At 47.6% G+C, this 21,205-nt stretch overlaps 2 protein-coding genes across 2 annotated transcripts in view; both read right to left on the minus strand.

The window, feature by feature from the left end:
• LOC119659307 (protein takeout) overlaps nucleotides 1-3,622 on the minus strand; it is a 51,419-nt gene extending 47,797 nt beyond the window's left edge. The window contains exon 1 of the mRNA XM_038067320.1: nucleotides 3,281-3,622. Within this exon, the coding sequence (XP_037923248.1) occupies nucleotides 3,281-3,344 (64 nt within the window). The 5' untranslated portion in view covers nucleotides 3,345-3,622. The remainder of the gene's footprint in view (nucleotides 1-3,280) is intronic.
• A 10,302-nt stretch (nucleotides 3,623-13,924) lies between these two features.
• Nucleotides 13,925-20,704, minus strand: LOC119659117. Its single transcript, XM_038067041.1, has 2 exons — nucleotides 20,273-20,704; nucleotides 13,925-13,945 (listed from the first exon to the last, which is right to left on the minus strand). The coding sequence occupies exons 1-2, from the start codon at nucleotides 20,702-20,704 to the stop codon at nucleotides 13,925-13,927; spliced, it is 453 nt and encodes a 150-aa protein (XP_037922969.1).
• Between the last annotated feature and the right edge of the window lie 501 nt (nucleotides 20,705-21,205).

The raw sequence follows: 21,205 nt of genomic DNA on the forward strand, positions 1-21,205 counted from the left end.
TGGCCCCAGCCCCGAAAAGAGCAGGAACGGCTGATATGACGATGAATGTAAGCTAGCAACGGAACTGCAGAATGCTGCATACTGAGTAATTTTGCATTCTCTAAGAACGCCGAGCGGAGAAGTGACTTCGCAGACGGAAAAAGGAAGCCTGGAAGGACCAACGAGTCTGCGAACTAGAAAAGTACAGGGACCAACCGCACCAGACGTGGAAGTTATACCAACTGGTCAGCAGGATGAAGCCTTATACACCCCCTCATTCTGCCGAGGGAGAGAAGAAAATCTGATTTCGGATAGAATGGGCATATTGGAGCGATGGGTTGAGTATTTTGATGAACTTCTCCACAACCGAAATATCGGCGAGTTGGAGGTCCCGCCAACTGAAGACGACGGACAAATACTGCAACCACCATTTATAGGAGAAACAGTCCGTGCAATTCATCGGCTTAAAAATCATAAGTCGCCAGGAGCCGACGAAATTACAGCCGAATTAGCTATGGAGGCAACCAGTTACACCAAGTGGTTCATCAACTTGTGCTCAAGGTATGCGATAGCGAATCAATGCCTGACGATTGGCAATGAGGCATTATCTGTCTTATACATAAAAAGGGAGATATCACACAGTGCAGCAATTATAGAGGTATCACATTGCTGAGTACCATCTATAAGATATTCTCCGCTATCTTGCTAGGCCGGATGGCCCCATACGCCCAGAACATCATTGACCCATAACAAAGAAGCTTCACTCCAGGCAAATCAGCAACAGATCAGATTTTCTCTCTGCGGCAAGCGATGGAAAAACTGTTGGAATATAGACATCAGATGCACCATCTTTTCATTGACTATAAGGTCGCCTATGATAGTATAGTCAGGGTAGAACTGGCCATGAGAGAGACTAGGCGGACCCTGACCAATGTGTGAGACCAGATAAAAGCAGCAGGATCACTCTCGAGTCCATTCGACATCAACAACGGTCTAAGAAAAGGGGATGTCCAATCATGCGTCCTCTTTAACCTAAGCCTGGGAAAAGTGACCCGTGATGCTGAGCTAAATGCGAGGGAGAGGATCCTCATTAATTCCACCCAAGTACTGTCCTATGCTGACGATATTGACATTATGGGAAGAATGACCCGAAACATACAAACTGCCTTCATCCAGATCAAGCAGGTGGTTATCGGCGCGAGATCTCGGGCTGGACATTATTGAAGGTAAGCCGACATACATGGCGTTAGCGACAAAAAACAAAGAACGAACAACATCGAATCGCACTGGTTAAACAAAAACAAAGAAGATGTAGGAGTACAACTTTGAGGCTGTTGAAAATTTCTCCTATCAAGGGTCGGAAATCACAACTGATAACAGCTACGACGATGGAATCCGCTCATGGTTGTTGGTCGACAACAGAGCCTATTTCCAGCTTACAAAAACTCTTCCGCTCGAAACGTCTTACCATAGGGTCAAAGCTCTTATTGTAGAAGAGTATTATCTTGCCAGTCCTTCCTGGGTTCTTAGCAAGAAAAATTGCGAACTCTTGGCTGCGTCCTATGAGCGATACCACGACCGTTCCTTAATAAGGCAGGTCTAGAGAGGATAACGGTTGTTGCACCATTGATGATGATGATTGGCTTTAGATTGAAGTTCTTTGTCGATCTGCAATGAAAAAATGGGATTTGCGGTGGTCGAAAGGCCATCCTGAGTGGCCCGAGACGACTAAGAGGGGAGAGATATTTCAAAAACCTAAAAAGATGGCGAAATTGACTGTGTAGGTCCGCCCGCACACATTGAAGCTACTTGGGAGTGCTCCGTCGACACGTGCTTGCATGCCTCTGTGTTAGCCAGGCTCGGGAATGTGTGCGGGGGAGGGGGGAGGAAGGGTCCGTCGAGCACTTCAATCCCTCATGTGTCATTTTACAAAAATTCACGTCTCCATGGAATGGAATCCAATGGAAATAAAACAAAAACAAGGCGCGGCCTTCGAGGTTCCCTCAATATCAGGGGCAACCGCCTACAGAACGACTTGAAGATGCCAAGTTAGCAAGGGAACCTCGATGGCTGCGCCTCACTATATATCTGAAGTAGGAGGAAGATTTACCCAGAATGTAATCCATCGGGGATTCTCTCTTCTGATCGCGGCGTACGGGTCCGGAGCTTGTCGGCTTCACACGCACGGTTGACCCTTATTTTTTTGTTTTCAGACCAATGATATTTCGGTCGCCTCGCGCGAATCCCCCTGTTTGTTTGTTTTATAGGATCCGGTGCGGATTCACGTATCGGAAAGACCACAGGAATTTTTATAAAACGACATGTCAGGGATCGAAGTGTTCCACGGACCCACCAATTTTTAAGGTTTTTTGGAATAACTCTTCCCTCTTGGTTGTCTTTAGCCACCCATTATGGTCTCTGGCCATTACAGATCTTGGGACCACTGATGCGACCCACTGCACAAATTAGCCCAACTATCAGCAACATTATGTTTCATGATAGAGTAAATTCATTTGTTCGAAATGCTGGCATACCGGCGAGCCAGGTTCGATGCTGTCAACGGAGAAACCACCACCTGTCAAAAGGAGAACAAAGACCCACGTTGCCCATATCGACCCTAGTGCACTTATTACTGGGGAATGAAGGAAAAGGAGAGCACCTCCATTACATCTAACTCTAAAAGCAAGCCAGGTAAGAATACATGTCATTACCGGTTTTCCTATAGCCCCGATGGCGTTATTTGATTTTGAGAAGAAAACGTTATTATGTTGAGAATTAAAGACAGCAACACTCGTGTTGCTGACATGTTGCCGACAACAAAAACTCAAATGCAATAACTCAATTATAACATACAATTGAATACCAGTTGGTAATAGGCCAGCAACACGAATATTGCTGCTCATCAACCAGCTAGAATTAGGGCATGCAGCTTAACTTTGCAGCACAGCGACTTTTTGGTACTTCTCCTTTTGCGTTAGAGAGAGACAGATTGACAAAAATCTACTAGCGATGGTCCTCTTACTACCTCAAACTCCTGGTTCATTATGAGTGGCAAAACCTGAAATTGCGGATCCTGTTCCTTCTTTAATGCACTAATTACTTATGTCATTGTGGATGAGTCTATCCGTTGTTAGATTCTAGCCATTACTAGCATTTCATTGGAAAAAGAAACCGTATGAAGACAATTAAATCTAGATTTCGGCAAGGGTTATCCCACACAATTAAGAAACTGACTCTTAGCCTACTAAATGGTTGGGTAAAAATGTTCGTTATTTAACAAAAAATTCAACGAAGCACCTACGTAAGTCAAGTGCAGATGCAGCCACAACAAAGAGGGTAAATAATGGTAGTCTTACAGGCAACATTTCTTATCACTTTTATCCACGGAACTAAATATCTATTTTCACTTTCAACGGTTATTTTCACTTTAGGCCACAGTCACCAAACTAACGAAATTCCAGATCGTGCACATTCAGTTAAAACGAGAGCTTAAATCATCTGCAAATTGTAAACATAAATATTATGAGCAACTTTTTTTGCCCAAACTAATCCCATGTAACGCGTGATTATCCGAAATACAGATACAGATACTGAAGCGAATTTGCGCGCAATGGACGTTCGATTAGGTCTGTTGTTGCTGTTACCTAATCGATTCATTTTATAGTTGACCCCCAGATGGCAAAACAAGTGCTTCGACCTCTTTTCCAGTATTACTTCTTTGATAGTATGAAATTCACGTAAAGATGCAATTTCAGATAGTAATGCTACTGGAAGTGGCGTTCGTGCCTCTGAAATGCATATTTAACTGCTTTTGGGAAGGGGGTTGAGATAGTCATGTGCAGCAATGTCTTGTGGTTTTATTTCAATGTAACCCATGAAAAGCTTTGAATTTCCATGGAGGGACAATTCAAGCTCACTCGTTTTATCAGTCCCACTCGTAAAAGATAAATATATGAACTGTTTTATGAGGCATAGCTAACGTTAAAGTCGTCATAGCCAGATGAGCTAGGTGAGCAATCAGCGAAATATGGTGATGAAGCCCTTAACTCAGATAGATTGAAAGTAAAAACAGAGTTCATATGATTGGATTAGTCAAAATGACTTATTCAGGCTTTTATTATCTTTCACATTCCTCACTCCACAAATGACAGATCACAATGACTTCGTTCTTGCTGAAAGGTTTGGAGAGACTGGTGAAGGGTCACCTTCTTAGAAACGCACTTAGGTTGCACCCACTTAAAGAAAACCAACATGCTTACCACCGCAGAAAGTCCTGTGAGTCTGCTCTTCATTCCTTGGTCACAAAGATAGAAGATGCAACTCTGAAGGGTGAATACGCGATGGGGGTGTTCGTGGACGCCTTTTCAAAAACTTTGTGATGCCACCATAGCGCATGGTGTTGATGATGCTTTAATTAAGTGGGTCCATGCTATGCTAACGCAGAGATTGCTCTGCGCTGAGTTGGGTGTCGATCGCTATCTGACAGCAGAAGCAACGAAAGGCTGCCCTAGAGGAGGTCTGCTGTCGCCACTTCTGCGGAGTATGCTGATCGACTATGCGAACTGCAAAATTTGCCGGTACACGTTGAAGCTTACGTTGATGACGTGGCTCTGCTTGCTGTTGATCGCGATCTCAGAACGGTGTGTAGAGATATACAACGTGCCGTTGATTTGATAGACAGTTGGTGCCTCAGACATGTCCTTCCAGTTAATCCAAATAAAGCCACAACGGTATTATTCACAAAAAGGAGAAAACTAGATGAACTTTGCTTCCCTGAGATGGGGGGTACAACCCTTCAACTCTCCGAAGAAGTGGGAGTCACTCTAGATAAAAAACTTCTTTGGAATGAACATGTAGAATATATGGGGAAACAACGGATGTGGGGGGCACAGAGCACTAGAAGAACTACTGAAAGTACTGAATCCGGTTCTTATAATGCCTTCCGATTCTAGTGTCCCTATACGTATGTTTGGTTAAAGGTATGAAGTTATCTTGAAACCCAGAGAAAACTGTGATGAACCTGAACAATGCATGTCAGGATATATACAGGTTTCGGGAGCCGGAGTCTACTTCTCGAATAAAAACGAGAAGTGGGCTTTTCCTTTGGGATACTATGCAACGGTTTTTCAAGCCGAAGTCCTAAGGGCGGCAAACTGGGTGATTGGCGAGCGGTTTGAGAGCAGGCGCATTGCAATCTGCAGTGGTAGTCAAGCTGCATTGAGGGCGTTGAGTAGCACTTTGATCACCTCGAAAATCGTTCAGCAGTGCAGAACCCGTTTGATCTTTTGATTCAATATGGTGGAACTACTCTGGGTACCTTGTCACTGTGGCGTAGAGGAAAATGAAATCTCGGATGCTTAACGAAAGAGGGGTCAATCTCCCCCATGCCGGGACCGGAACCAGCAATTTGAGTATCAGTAGCATTGGCTAAGTCTGTTTTCAAAAACTGGGAACAAGCTTCCCATAATGACAGGTGGCGGAATCTAAATGCTGCTCGACACATCAAACTTTTCCTGCCAGAACCGAACATGCATACCGCAAAGTTTATCCTGTCAGAAAACAGGAGGACTTGCAGGAGTATTGTGGGCATAATGATAGGCCATAATTCACTAGCTGGGTATATGCTCAGAATAGGAATTACTCAAGATGATACGTGTCCTTCCCGTAATGAGGAAGCGGAATCCATGGAGCACTTCCTATGTGAATACCTCGCCTATGGACACATCAGAATGTCCGGTTTATATCATAGGAATTCTCGGTTGAGTTGAAGAAAGCGAGCATTCTAGGGACTCTCGTTACACTTGTCGAGGAGCTTGCGCACATTGTAGAAATTCGAAGGTGATCGGCGTGATGTCAGTCCCTATCTAAGGCGCTGTTGATATTTCGGTAGCAGTGAAGATTCAAAATTAGAGGGTTGCTAGCCCACAAATGTCTGTCCCTTTTAATCGTATCTTACGACAAACCTATATGGAAGATATTCCGACTTGGTGGGCATCGGCTTGCGGCAACTATCTCGGGGGGTGTCCTAATCAAAGTCCAGATCTTCGGCAGAAATATCCTGAGGCATTTCTAGATTGCCTCGAGCTGGGCCATACGGAACAAGTAGTACCGAAGCCTAAGTTGCAGGGTGATTTACTGCAGATACTGTTTAGCTGGAGGAAATACGAATTGGAAGTTACATGACATAGAGAACTTGTCCGGATTAATCAGAATAAAGCTACAAAATCACGATTTTCAGCTCTCAGAAACAATTATGCCTTTTCAGTAGTAATCTTTCAACACTGCATCTTTTCTGGTGAAATCGTTGCTATATTTTTGATCATTTGAACTTTGTATCCATTGGAGCTGGATGAAAGACGGGGATACTCGGTTGCAGCGGGGAGGCTAAGGAAAGATTTAAATCCTGGCAATCCGTTCAGTATAGCTGAGACAAGACTGGAAGTTACGATTCTGTTTGAAATATGAAAAAATGTTGCAGTCAGGCGACTTCAATTTGCACAAATGGGCAGAAGGAATCCCAGAAGAATCCATCGAGTAAAAGTTGGTCAGGGAATTTAGTGAAGGAAGATATCCTCCCCAAAACTGTAAAATATGATTTCAAAAGAAGCTAACGAAAAAATGTCTTTTAAAGAATATTTCCAGGGTTTTCGATCCATCCCATTGAATAGCGCTCCGAAAGTGCTTATGCAAAAGATCTGACAGTCACGGAAGGGGTTTGGACGAAGTTTTCTCGGAAAAACTACAGCCACAATGAAGGAATGGAGGCAGAATTCCCAATCTCGGAGTGCATACATACTCCTCGGTGGATGTATTATACCAACAGGAATCATTGCAAACTTTACTGGTTTTCCACCGCTTAGGTTGCAATGATCCAGAAGAGTGGCTCAGAGGGCGATATGTAAAGTCGATTAGGGCCAGCAAGAGAGCATCAATAATGCAGCCCGCAAAACCCTGAAGCTCGCCATTCAGTGAAGCAAGAGGAAATGCTTTAAGGAGTTCTGCTCAAAAACGGACGTAAACCCGTGGAGGAGTGCCTACATAATCGACGAAGTAAAGGTATATGCGAACGAGACTATAAGGATGATCAAGTCTTGGCTTGAAGACCACGGGCTGGACCTTGCGAACACAAAACAAATCGGCGGAAACAGAAAACTGTTGAAATTTGCATCGGGACGCAGGTTGTTAGCTCTCAGTCATCTCTGAAATACCTTTCCGACTCAGTGGAAAGCTTGCATTTAGTGCCTACAGCGAAGCTACCCAGAAAGAAAAGTACAGAAACTCTTAACTTGGGAGAAACTCGTACTCCGACTACGGCCGGCCTGTCCGCGGTACTACAGCCCAAATCTACCGCAAACGGAAGAGGAAGGTTCGGTAGAAGAGAACTTCGGCCATTAAGGGGGTGGGGGGACTACAGGCTGAATCCTGCCTGTAAGAAATTTCTCCTTCACCCTTACCGGGAGAAGCGGAAGAAAGGGAGCTGGTGACGTGGAAGCTACTGGCTTAACGCTGGTATGTGGAAGTGGGTCCAAGCGGCCCGGACACCGTGAACCTGGAAAAACCCCAAGCTAGCTGTGGAAGAAGATGAAGCGGGGTAATGCCTAGAGAAATCGGACGCAAGGGAGCAAAATTTTCGGCGGAAGGTGGGGATAAGCTGTTAAACCCAGTGAGATCCACACTGGACGCACCAGATTCTTCTGTCAGCCGTAATACGCGCAAGAAGTGTAAGACCAACACATCTGTGGTGGCCAACTCTTTACTGCGCTCCGTACCAGGGCTTACATCCACGCGTCCCGCGGGGATTATGACCGGTGTGCCGGGAGGTGATCAAATCAGCGAGAGAGATCTCAATGAAGCTGTTCCTTGCCGTAGGAATACGGACACCAAGGCAGGAAAGAAGAGGACGTATGCGCAAGCAGCAGCCTTAGCTCTGGCCACTGCCGTGGGAGTTTCTTCCAAGGATGGTAAAATGGCAGAAGGACAATTTGCCATCCTCCGGGAATGCCATTGGAAAAAAATGCTAGAGTCTGGAACGAAGCCGATCGATATGGGACGCAGGGTCGGGATTCTCTTTTTAGACAGAATCACTACTTCGGATTTTTTCCAGTGCAAGGTTGAAACTATAAGCAGCCATTCATCCCCTTACCCTTCTCATCAATATGCTAAGTCTGCTTTGCGCTTTTTCGGCATAACTGACCAGGCGTGACTCTTCTGGTATGTCGAGTCTAAGCAGACTATCGTAAGGAGTGTTCCAGTAGTCCGGCGTTAAGATGGATCATTGCGCTTCCCTCTATGTGATCTGCATCATCCTCTGACCTTCTTATGTTTCATAAAGCAGGGAGCTGTTCGTCAGATAATCCTTTAATATCTAATATCTAAGTCTAATAGAATGTCTTTCCTTCATACGGAATTAAAGACATTAAAGACGGCAAGTGTTAGGAGGGGCACCACCCATCGAACTGGGCGACTGTGTGCCTCCGCATGACGAAAAGCATCCACGACTGGCGCGACAGCTGTGGACCTCCCTGCTTTAAAGTCGAACTTCTTTAGTGATCATTCTCCGACAGCACGTATCGCTTCAGCAAATCTACATCTGATGAGCTTTTCGAGCACTTTCCCGGAAGTGCCAAGCATGCAAAGTGGTCGGTATGAAGGCGGAAGCTTAAGGTCGCCTTTACCTTTGCTGATCAGGGCAAGTCTCGCTACCTTCCATCGAAAAGGAAAAACGCCCTTTTTCAGGCAAACGTTGAACGCGCTGAGCCCTAGGTCTAGTTGATGTTGGACCACCAGTTTGTGTACCTCTGCCGGTGTACCTGCGGGTCCTGGCGCCTTCTTGTTTTAGAGTCAAAGAAAGAACTGACTCTTCTGAACTGAACTGAACTCTTTTGCAGAGCAAAGTGGGCAGCCCTCGGAGCCCCCCCCCCCCCTCCCGTACGGAATGCGCAGGGAATAGTGTCTGTACAAGTCGATCCAATTACTTGGTTTTAAGTGAACATGGTTTGCGCAGTTCTCTGATTTTTCGGGTTACCAGCTTGTAACCAAGTCCCCACGGGTCCATATTAACCTCATCGACCAGGTGCAGCGAGATTTGCTCCTGTTTATTATGCTGCAGATTCTCCTTTTGAGCTGATCGGTATTCGATCATTGTAGTACATGCCTCCTCCCGTTCGTTCAAGCGTTGTGTTAATCGGCGATGGTTGTGACACTCCTTCCACAGATCAGTAATTCAACCATTACATAGAATCCTGAGAATGGAAACTCGCCGGCCGTCATTACCAGCGCCACCATTCGAAGAGTTTCTACAAATCTTTCGGTGTTCACACTCGTAACATTCCATGCTGTTTAAAACTATGTGTTATGTTGTCGCTACCAAATTGAGAATTAATTCAGTGGAATCTGAGTCAGACATGTCCGATTCAAGTGCCCAGGCATTGAAATCGTCTTCAACCAGGATCCATGTCTCTGTGCCCAAGAGAGCTTTCTCCTAAGCATCAGGTTTGCGTCGAAGGTCCGGCATCGTCTCATTCGGTGTTAGATAGACCACTCCAATCCAGGCAAAATCGTCCCTTTGTCCTTGAGTAAGAATCTTAAGGTACATGCCGTCCCAAACCCATATGGCAGCGGTACCTGGTATGTGAGGATGCCATGAAACTGGGTCCTTGATGAGCACTAGATCAGCTTTGATCTCCGTGGCGAACTGGCTGCATTCCGGTTCATATTGACCTGCAGATGCAGATCATGTTAACTGCGTCCTAGCTCATTCCACTTCTGCTCTAAAGACAGGGCATCGTCGCGAGCCTACAATGTGGGCAACAAGGAGATGCAGAACATTGAGAGCATCTGCCGGGCAGGACTGCTGAGCCCCAGTAGCGCCTGAACACGCGGTTCTTTGAATCCAATTAAGATTCATCCTATTGTATTTTTTCTTCAAAGCCTGCCATCATACAATAGAGCCGTACGTCAGAATCAGACGCACTACAGCGGTGTACATCCAGCGACCCATCCTCAGCCAGAGACCCCATTTCCTTGCAAAGATTCTCTTGCAGGCATAGAAGGCTATGCAGACCTTCTTAACCCTCAGTTCTATGTTCAATCTCCAATTTAGCTTTGGATTCAGGATTACACCCAGATACTTTACATTAGAGGAGGTCAAGTGGTTGTCTCCCAGATCCTACTGATGTATCCAGGTACTCAGCATGGATATAATTCAATGCGTGAGATACCCCTCCAATCCAATACCGGTCCAGGCTTCCTTGATGGCGTTCGTACTGACGTTGTTAAAAGCTCCCTCAAGCAAGGTATACTGCTTGTACTGCAGTGACGGCTCAACCGTGTCAATTACCTCGTGGAGGGCGGTTCCTGTGGATTTTCCTTTGAGGTAGCATGCTGGGACCAAGATAAAGGCTTTCTCCCCATAATCGTCCTTAAGTGGATGTCCAGGACGTGTTCTAGGGTCTTCAGCACGAAAGAGGTCAGGCTGATTAGTCGAAAGTCCTTCGCGGATGCATGATCGGGCCTGCCCGCTTTCGGTATGAAAACCATTCGTGCGCGCCTACAGGACTGTGGAAAGTATACTGAAAAGATGCAGCTCCGGTAAATCTCAACAAGCCATGCCACAACCCTTTCCTGCTGCTTTTGTAGCATGACTGGCATTATGCCATCTGGGCTTGGAGATTTGTATGCGAAGAAGCTGTTTATAGCCCAGCCGATCCTATCTTCAGTAATTACCGATTTGATAGTCTCGCAAAGCTGGGGTTGCCGAAAACCCTCCAAGCAAGGTTCTGACTCACTGTCCTCCTCCCTGGAGGGAAAGTGCGTTTCAACCAGCTGCAAGGTTTCGCTAGAAGATTCCGTCCAGGAACCTTCCGACTTTTTAAGAAAGGATGGGCTCTTACCTTTCTTGGACAGAATCTTATTGAGCCTCGCGGATTCACTTGTTGTTGTGGCGGTCCTGATGGCCGACTTGTACTTCTTCAGACAGTCCTTGTATGGCTGCCAGTATTTGTGCCTAGCATATGTTGAAAATTTCTCTGGTCAGCTTGCTGAGACTAGAGAGATATTCATTCCACCACGGGGCAAGCAGATTAGCCTAGGCGTACCTCGAGTGCTGCAGATTTATCTGCGTTACTCTCAGCATGATCTGCTTCCGTGGGGGGTTCGTCAGTTCCCGTCGGACTGTCGATCGTCATCTCCTTCAACAGCTCGTTGGCGGCGTCGATTGCAACTAGGTGGTCGTCCGGTATTCAGAGTTCGCATATTAAAGACCAAGCTTCCAATTGGCCACGCAGCCCTCGGCGAATGCTGTTCCACCTTGGCTTGGGGTCCTATTAGCACCTTCTCCGGTGCAGGGAGGACGATCCCCGGGCTGTTGCTTTAGTCCATCCCCCTGCCAGATCTACTTGCCCCTAACACATGACCAGCAGAAAAGCAGATCCTCATCCTCATCGTTGGATGAGCCTACTGACAGCCCGGCCCTATACACTCTTGGCCCGCCCGAAGACGGTTTCCAGCGGCCACCACGAGGAGGTCGTGTAAGGACTTGCCGAATTATGCAACTTTAACCTGAAGCATAATCAGACCGGGCCACCAATTTCGACAATACTACAGGCTTGAATCCGAGCATGTTACACCCAAGGCGTACTGCGCCCAGAAATTTCCGAATTTCCATTTTCCGAAGAAAAAACTATAGCAACCAACATCTCATTAGAAAAGCCCGCAATGCGTTGAATCTTCGAGAAGGTGTTTTCGCACAACCGCAACAACCTGAACCCACAATTGATTGACTACTGAATACCCCGCAAGGTAAAATTCCACAGAGTATCTTACCTTGCAGCGTTATCAGTGGCAGAGTTTTAATGGAATTGCATGATAAACATGTACTCCTGCCTCCAGGTGTTCCGAAGCTTAAATTCGTTACCATACTTGAATATTCATTAATGCGCGGAAACTAGGCTAAAAAGCTATGCATAGAGAAGTGGCCGCACTCGTCGGAGTGCGTATCCAGATACACATCTTCAATCAAAGCTTTTAGATGAAATGCCAATCCCATACTCGCCACTGTGTATGTTTACCAAGTAATCGACCTCAAAGACTGGTTGAGTTAATAGTGGATCATACCTGGCCGGTCTTCTATTGCATAACACGCATTTCTTCATGGCTGGTTCATGGTTCATGGCTTCATGGTTTTTTCACCTGGGCTTGCATGAATATCTCGTTAGGCGAAATGCAGATGCGAACTCAATGTGGGAAATAGTTTAGAGGAAAATGCTTCTGCAAGAAAATAGGAAGTTGCTACTTTTGGTCACTTAATATGTATGTACGTATGAGCGTTTCTCGTTAGATGGATGTATCTTCCGCAAATTTGTACCAACTGTAATTGGGGAGGTGGTAATACTATGTTGCAAAATAGTCCGAAATGTGTTTCATGTATCGAAGCGTAGCTGCTTGCATATCTGTCCAAACAGCGACTTCACTTACATCTATCATTCGGTGAGGACGCTTCACTGACCTGATTGCTATAATATCTGAAATCACCATTGGTTTGGAGAAAGCTTCTATTTAAAAAAAATATCGGATGCAACACTCAATGTTTGTATAAATTCTCCTTGATATCGAGTTATGGTGCCTCAAAATAGCGAAACTGTAGGGTTTCACTTTTAACGCCTCCCGAAGGGTGTGGAGAAGATACACAGAGAGAAGCTCCCTCTCTCCGGTCCCTTTGGGCAACGTGGAGCTTTAAAATACCATCCTCGTAAAATTTGATTTGCCAAATACCACCCCATCCCCCAATCAAAGGGGAAGGAGGTAAACAGGGTCTGCCATAGATAGGAAAATATTCCTCTTTCTTGGCCTGCTAAAATCTTGTGATGGTCAACCCCTCTTTCCCGGATTGCTCGTGGGACAAAAATATAAAAAAACGACGATGGAAGAAGAGGGGGTCATGTCAGGCGCATCATTTGAGGACGAGCTGCTGGCATCCAGCCAGGAGACAATAGCCCTTGAGAGTGGTACACCCGGTGCCAGCCGTAGCAGCGGTGTGCTGAAACCAATCGCTGGGACCTCCCGAAGCGAGGCCGTAGACGGACTAGTGGTTTCCAGCCTAGAATCCAATGTCGTTAAAGTGAGTGTACCGAGCAGACATAGTACTTCTAACCCGAAACCATCGACGTCGGGGGATCCTTCAAAAATGAAAACCGACAAGAACGTCGGTCACCGGAAACCGATTAAGAAGCGAAGGTCCACTGGTGTTCTGTTCAAGAGCCAGTACCAGAGGCCCACGGATCTTCTCAGCAAGATTGCTAAGAATAAGGACCAGCAGGATGAAAGCGACCTCGCTAAATACCAGGCAATTGCTGAGAAATACAACATCAAACGCCTGGCAGAGGAGCAGAAGGTGAATCCCATCGCTCTGAAACGCAACCGATCTCAAGACGAGGTCAAGCAAGATCACAAGCAGAGCAGGGTGGGCAATGGCTCAGACGCAAAACAACATCTGAAGAAAAGTACGGAGCAACAGCCAGTCGACGAGCCATGAGCTGCGAAACCCTTCGCACGACGTGGCTAGGAGTCACTTACTTGTGGCGCTGGCGGATGGTAATTTCGCTAGTGGCAAGCTAGCGCCGGAGCGTGGACCAGTGTTGAGGTCAGGCTGTCGGAGATGGTAACTGATCATTTTCTGGACACCGAAGGCAAACACACGGGATTCATCACTTGCTTTGATTCCTTTCAGATGGTTCGTGGGTTCTACTTTATAGCTTGCGAGAACCAATTCTCTAAGAATATTCCCTGTTCGTGCGTCGTTAAAATCAGTGATGTCTGGGAGGACGTAAAGCTGAAAGTTATATCTTCGACGAGATTCCCAGAAGACCGATCGCTCGCATCTGATTGTCAAAGATCCGCATGGATAAGGACAAGCTTGTGCAATCCCTGCGCTTTCAAAACGCCAGGATTACCATGAAAGACTGGGTAGCTATCAAGGAGAAAGAATCTCAGACAAGCACACAATCATTTCGAGTTCAAATAAACGGTGAGTGTGTTTCGCTCCGCAAGACCGGCCGGCGACCTAGATCCAATCGACGCCGCCAACGAGCTACTGGAGATGACGAGGATCGACGGTCCGACGGGGACTGACGAGCCCCCTACGCAAGCAAATTATGCTGAGGGTAACGCAAATAAATCTGCAGCACTTTGAGTGCACCTCGGCTAATCTGCTTGTCTTCCTCCTAGAGGAAGACATCGAAATCGCACTAATACAGGTGTCCTGGATCAGAGGCGACCCAACCATCAAAGGACTCCAAAGCAAATATTTGAATTTAGTCCATAGCACTGGAGACGCTGATCAAGACAGACCTGGAGCATGTATTCTTGCGAGGAAGAATCTGCATGCTTTTCTTTTTTTGGACCTGAGTTCCAGCGATCTAGTCATGGTCAAACGGGAGCAAGAGGGGGGAAAAAACGTGTATATATCCTCGGCTTACATGGCTCATGACCGATCAGTTCCGCCAGAAGAATTACAATATCTGGCGAACACCATAGCAACAGAGAAGGCCAACCTGTTGATAGGCTGCGACGCCAATCCAAGGCATGGGGCAGTACACCAACCTTTCATTTCCCCGGCTCGGAGAACTGTGTTGGTTGGGAGCAGGTCCTTGATATCACCCTAATAACCGACAATGGGATTCTTAGTGTGGAGAACTGGAGAGTGTCCGACCAGAGATCCTTCTCAGAGCACAGTTGGATACTTTTCAGCCGTGATCTCGCCGCAGAGGTCTTCAAACCCTTCAGATACCCCAGGAGGATTGACAGGAGAAAGTTCAAGGCGTTGTACTCAGCGACGACATGTTCCAGACTGGTGGGGCAGTGAGGAGACGCAAACCGTATGAACGGCACGCTCTCCTCTGGGTTCCCGGTTATAGGAACATAGAGGGGAATGAACGGGCTGACGGATTGGCCAAGTGAGACTCTGCTGTTGGCAGCTCTTCGGTGAATACAGTCGGTGTTTCGTTAGCGGCTGCCAGGGGCGCAGTCTTCTGGTACTACCTAGCAACCGCGGGCCTTAGATGGCGAACCAAGTTAAGGAAAATTTGGCCCGGTTATTACATAGCCCAATCACGATCGCTCCTGTGCCAGATGCTTGCAAATGCATTCAAGATTACCGGGGTCTGCACGGGGCACTGGTCCTTGGGGGACCATGCCACCAGGCTCGGCATACCCTACAATTCGCATTGCCAAAGCTGCAGAGAAGGAAGGGAAATCCTGATGCACTTTCTCTGCGGCCAGCTCTTGGTACCGGGATACCGAGGACTGGATTTGAAAGAGTGACTGTGGAGGCTATCTTTGTGCCACAGAAGAGTCGCTTATGATCTGACGCAAAAATGTGAGTGAAGAATATTTCGGGGTGTGAAAATTCAGATTGTCGGTTTATCATGCTGAAGCAAGGGTCGTAAAGCGGCAGATTCTGTTTTCGGATTTAGAAGGTGTTTCTCTCCTTTTTGAAGGTAAATCCGTTTACTTAACTTTCCTCTTGTATACTGGGTAACTTTTTATACAAGAAGTTCTGCATTCGGTCCAGAGCTGTTTATGGCTCGTAGAACTTCTATTTCGGGAACATCCGCAGGCGTCTGGCATATTGGCATGGAGGGTGCCTTGCCTTAGGTAACCCGGAAAGTGCACCCCAATACTCTGTCGGTTCCGTCACTGAAAACTGCACTTTCTGGACGCTCTCTTGGGATTCACTGAGTGATCTGAAAAAGCTTCACTGGTTCCTCGCGTATGTTGCATTCTCGACACAATATATTTATTTATATATACTTATACCTGAATTTTATTATTGTTTTTAAGTTTAAGAAGCAAAGGATCGTAGTACGCAAAGGACCTCACCCCCCACATTTCCGAGCCTGACTAGCACAGAGGCGTGCAAGCATGTGTCGACCGAGCGCTCCGATGGAGCTTTAGTATTTGCGGGCGGACCTTCAAGGCCAGTTTCGCCAACTTATTAGGTTTTTGGGACAGCTCTTCCCTCTAGGTCGTCTTCAGCCACTCAGGATGGACCATCGCAATCCCCCTTTTTTTTCTTAACACATTCAATTTATTTTGTTTGATTTTGTTACAGGTAGTTTATGACTAAAATTAATACTAGACTTATCTCTAACAGCTTAACTTTACCTAGAAATTAACATTTTGCTTAATACTAGACTTAATTTACGGTGGTATTAATTTATCCTATGGCTAATGTTATAGAGGGGAAAGTCAGGAAAAACCCCTCTTATGTTGTTGTTTGTTCGTTGGATAATTGTGTTGCATGAATGGATGGAGGAAGGATACATATAGGGGAAGGTGGTGTTATTGGGCGGTGGAGTAGACGAGGCCAGGGCGATGTCGATTGTATGGGCGGTTGAATATGATCATCTTCCCGCCGCGATAGCTGCTGTTTTGGGAGGAAAGGGTTAGGAGGTCTGAAGGGAGGGGATGGTGGCGGTATGTGGGGTTAGTGTTATGGTTTCGTATGTGGGAGTAAAACTGGATGAGGTTGTTTTCATGGGCTTGACATTTGATGAGGAATTTGGTTAGTGAGGTAAGGAGGATCTGGTCTATGCGGGAGCACTTTACCTCGTCGTAGACAGCTTGGTTGGAGTGGATATTGGACTGGGAAAGGGAGAGGCGGAAGAACCTCCTTTCGCGTACCCGAAGGCGCTCCATTTGAGCTGAGGAGACGTCACACCATGCGACGAATCCATATGTAATTAAGGGACGGATTAGCTGCTTATAGCAGTAGAGTTTCACTTTAGGGAGGATGGCGGAATCTTTCTTAAGGATGGGCCATAGGGTTTTTAGTCCTGTTAGGGTCTTTGAAATGATGGAATTTACCTGGGGTATGGGTGATAGGCGGGTATTGAGGGTTATTCCCAGGTATTTAGTGGATTTGACGGAGGGAATGGTAGAAGGTCCGATCTTGATAGTGAGGTTGCGGGTGTCGGCCAGCATCTTGCGGGTAAAGGTGGCTCTACCGCGGAAGACGATGGCTTCGCATTTGCAGGGGTTGAGTAGGAGTTTCCAGGATTGGAGGAATTTGTTGAGGGTTTGGATTGAAGTATTGATGCGGTTTTGGGCGGATTTTATTCTCCGGGAAGAGGTGTAGAGGATCAAGTCGTCAGCGTATTGGATGGTTTTGACTGCTTGGGGGGAGTTGGTAGGGTGCTGGAGTGGGATATCGGCGGTGTATAGGGAGAAGAGGGTTGCTGACAGAACTGAGCCTTGGGGGATGCCTGCGGGAGGACAGTAAGGGTCGGACAGGGTATCGTGGATACGGACTAAGGATTGGCGATCAGACAGGTAGTTAAGGATGAGTTTGCATAATTGTGGGTGGAATTTGAAAGTGTGGGAGAGTTTGTAGGTGAGGCCGTCGTGCCAGACCGCGTCGAAGGCTTTCTGGATATCGAGGAGGCAAGCTGTGGTGGGGGTGTTGTTGTTTAGTTGGGATAGGATGTCGGTTTTGAGGACTAGGAGGGCATGTGAGGTGCCGTGGCCGCGCCTGTTGGCAAACTGGAAGGGGGGGATAATGGCGTGGTCGGTGATGTGTTGGAGCATGATATCGTGGATGACGTGTTCAAAAATTTTTGATGTCACGTTAAGGAGGGAGATGGGGCGGTAGCTGCCCGGGGAAGCTGAAGGCTGGTCCTTTTTTAGGATTGGGACGATGTGGGCTCGTTTCCATGGGGTGGGAAAGTGTGCAGAGAGGAGGCATTGATTGAAGAGTTGGGCGAGAAAGGGGCTTAGGGTTTTGGCGCATTTTTTGAGGATGATGATGGGGATGTGGTCGGGTCCGGTAGATTTTTTATTATTTCGGGAGAGGATAATGGATTCAACTGTTTGGGGTGTGACGGCTTGTATTGGTAAGCAGTAGGGTGTTGTAGATTCGGATGGTGGGATCGGGAATTCGGTGTGGATGACTGGCGTGGTAGTGATGTTGTGTATGTGTTGGCGCACCGCTGTTTCTGTGGGTGGGTCGGACAAATGTTGGGTGGTGTGGTGGGCGGCTAGAAAGCTGTTAGCAATCAGGTCGGCGTGGGCTTTGGGTGAGGTGTTGTGTGGGAGGACGCTGGCTGAGCGGGGTTTGGCTAGTCGGGGGCAGGTACCCCGGAGTTTATTGCATGTTTGCTGATTAAGCGAGATGTTCGCATGCTTTACCGCGTAGTGATCAGCGTATAGCGTCTGGATCTGGGATTGGATGCGTTGTGTGAGGGAGTGGATTTGTGACTTGAGGAAGTTAAATTGAAGAGCGTACCTGTGCCTGTGGAGTTGGCGTCGTAGGGTTGATTTTTGTTTGATGAGGTCTAGGATGTGTGGTGGCAGGGTGATTAGGCCCTGGTAGTTTAGTGGTCTGAGAGGGATGGTTTCGTTGCAAGCCTTTTGTGTGGATTCCGTGAGCTTTTCCACGGCTGAATCGATTTCGGTAGGAGACGGATTGGACGGGAGGCGGATGGTGGAGAGTTTGTCGGCTAGGTTGTAGTTGAGGCGTTGCCAGTTAGTGGCAGCGTAGTTGGGAAGGAATTTAGGCTGGGATTTGGGGAGGCGGTCGGTGATATTGAAGTGGAGAACCACTCCGTCATGATCGCTCAAGCCGGGGATGGTGGGGAGGTCTTGGGGGGAGGTAGCCGTGCTGGGGTGTACGAGAAGGTGGTTGCTTACCAGGAAGAGGTCGATGAAGGAGTGGGTATTTTGCCTGTGGTAGGTGGGTTGGTTGGTGGGGAGGAGGGTGAGCTGTAGAGGGTGGGAGTGTTGTGAGTACCAGTTGGCTAACCTATTGCCATTGGCATTTATAGTGGTGTTATACCAGGTGTTATGTTTGGCATTTAGGTCGCCCCCTAGTACAAGGGAGAAACGCTTGTTTCGGCTGACTGGGAGGGCTTTGAGGTGTTGTGTAAGGTTGGAGATGTCAGCGGGATTGAGGGTTTGGTCGGGGCAGTAGAGGCTACCTAGGAATGTGATGGAGGAAGGTGTGGCAATGAAGACAATGGTTAGCTCCATGGATGGGGCAATAGTGTTTGGGATGTAGACCCGTTGAGCGTCTAGGGGATTTGCCACTAGTATGGCTGTGCCTCCGCCTGGGCGGTCAACACGGTCGGAGCGGAAGGTGGTATAGTTGGGGATGTGCAGCTTATGCCTTGGGTGCAGTTTGGATTCTGTGAGGAGGAGTAGGTTAGGTTTGTGGACGGACAAGAAATTAGTTAGATCGTGACGTTTTTGTCGACTGACCACCGAATTTACGTTCAGTAATACCACTTTAGTGGACATTACTGGGGGACACTTGGCAGAGGAAGGAGAGGAGAGCGAGTCTCTTCTCCATCGGCGAGGAAAGGGAGTTGTATGTGGGGAGGAATGAGGTGAGTTGGGAGGCTAGTTGGGTGGTGGAGGTGTTGAAGAGGGAGTGGATCTCGGAGTCGAGGTCAAAGGTGGGGACTGGGCGCGAGGCGTTCCTGGCCATCGCAGCGTAAGAGAGTGGTGGGGACGTAGGGTTGTACGGGGCGGGGACCTGAACGGGTTTTGGTTGGGGACCGGGTTTGGTTAGTGGAGCAGGGTTATGCTTTGTGGAGGGTGATTGTTGTGTTTGGTGGGCGCGGGCTTGCACGAACATCGGGCAGTTGCGATAACTAGCCGGATGAGTGTTGGCTCCGCAGTTGATGCAGGATGGATTTTCTTCCTGCTTCTTTGGGCATTGTCGTGGCCCGTGAGGGGTGTTGCATTTAACGCAACGGTAAGCCAGATTGCAATTTGACGCTGCATGCCCAATGCGCTGGCAGTTCCGGCATTGGGTGATTTCGTGTAGCTGGACGGCTTCGAACTTCACGATGCAGTGAAACATCGCCCTGGCTTTCGTGAGAGTGGCCTGCTGGAATTTGGGGGAAAACGTTACAAGGAATAGGTGGAGGGGTTTCGCGTTTCGTCGGGAGGAGCTAGTCTCGTATTGACGAACGCTGATGGCTTCGGAGATGCCGAGGCGGTGTAGCTCCTTGAGGATTTCATCGGGAGAGTATGTATAATCTAGTCCTCGGAGGACTAGGTTGATTGGTTTCAGGTGTGACGGAGTATACGTGAAGAAGGGGTGGTTTCCTTCTTTAAGTAGGTTTTTTGCAGAATCGTAATCTGCCTGGGAGGTGGCGAGGACGTGGGTTGAGCGTATTGATGTTTTTTTAAGGGATATATTGTTGGGGATTGTGGACAGAATTTTGTTAGTGATATCTTTAGTGGTTGTGGGGTCAGCGCGGATAATTAGCGGCGGGAATTTTTCCTGACTTACCCTTGGTGGGGTGGATTTGGCTGGTTGAGCGGCTTGCTGCGTGGTTGTGGTGGTTGTTATCGGGGTGTGTGTGGTTGGTTGTTGTAGTTGTCGGGCTGGATGTTCGGTGACATTTGTTGTTGTTGTCGTTAGATGGGGTGAGGGTGTAGATGCTATTGCTGAGGCTATTTTTTGTTGTGGCTTCGGTGTGGGAATTTCCATTTCTGCCATCGACCGTTCTTCTTGGTTCTCATGAATTGATGTAGTTGCTGTATTGGGTTGCTGAGATGACTTGTTGAGGGCGATGGTAGATTCCACTAATGAAGAGCTGAACAACGCAGAGAGCCGGTCGTACCGGCTTGTCATCTCCTTCAGGGAGGTTCTCAGTTCTTGTACCTGTCTCCGCAGGGCGGCGACATCGTCTTGATCGTCGTCTGACGTTTCGCGAGCCATGTCCGACTCGCTATCTTCTCGGGCGGGTTCCCGACTGGCTTCGGGACTTGATGGAGCCTCGCTTTCGCTGTCCCCAAGGGGGTGAATCCTCTTGGGCTCAGGATCCATCCCCTGGGGCGACAGTGACCTGTCCTCAACCGGGCGCTTTGACATAGCGCCTCGCCACTGAATGTTTGATCGAAAACACTACGGTCGCGATTGTGTTTTGTTTTGTTTTTCACTCCGCACTTTGGATTTTTCACTCGGCACTTTCGTGAGCACACGTCCGATCGTCTCGGACGCTTGAGACTGACTCGCAATCCCCCTTTAGTTCATTATATCTGTGTGTTACGCAACCTGAAAATTATGCATTTTTCTAGCAATACCTCAAGAATGCCCCGCGTCGGTGTAATCTTGGTCTATCGGAAACAGTATACGATTCGTTAGAGGAATTTGCACAAGTTCCTCGGCAAGGGTATTGAAGGCGTCAGAATACTTGTTTTCTTCAACTTTAGCATGAAT

This window comes from Hermetia illucens, chromosome 6 (assembly GCF_905115235.1).
Source record: "Hermetia illucens chromosome 6, iHerIll2.2.curated.20191125, whole genome shotgun sequence".
Classification (NCBI taxonomy): domain Eukaryota; kingdom Metazoa; phylum Arthropoda; class Insecta; order Diptera; family Stratiomyidae; genus Hermetia; species Hermetia illucens.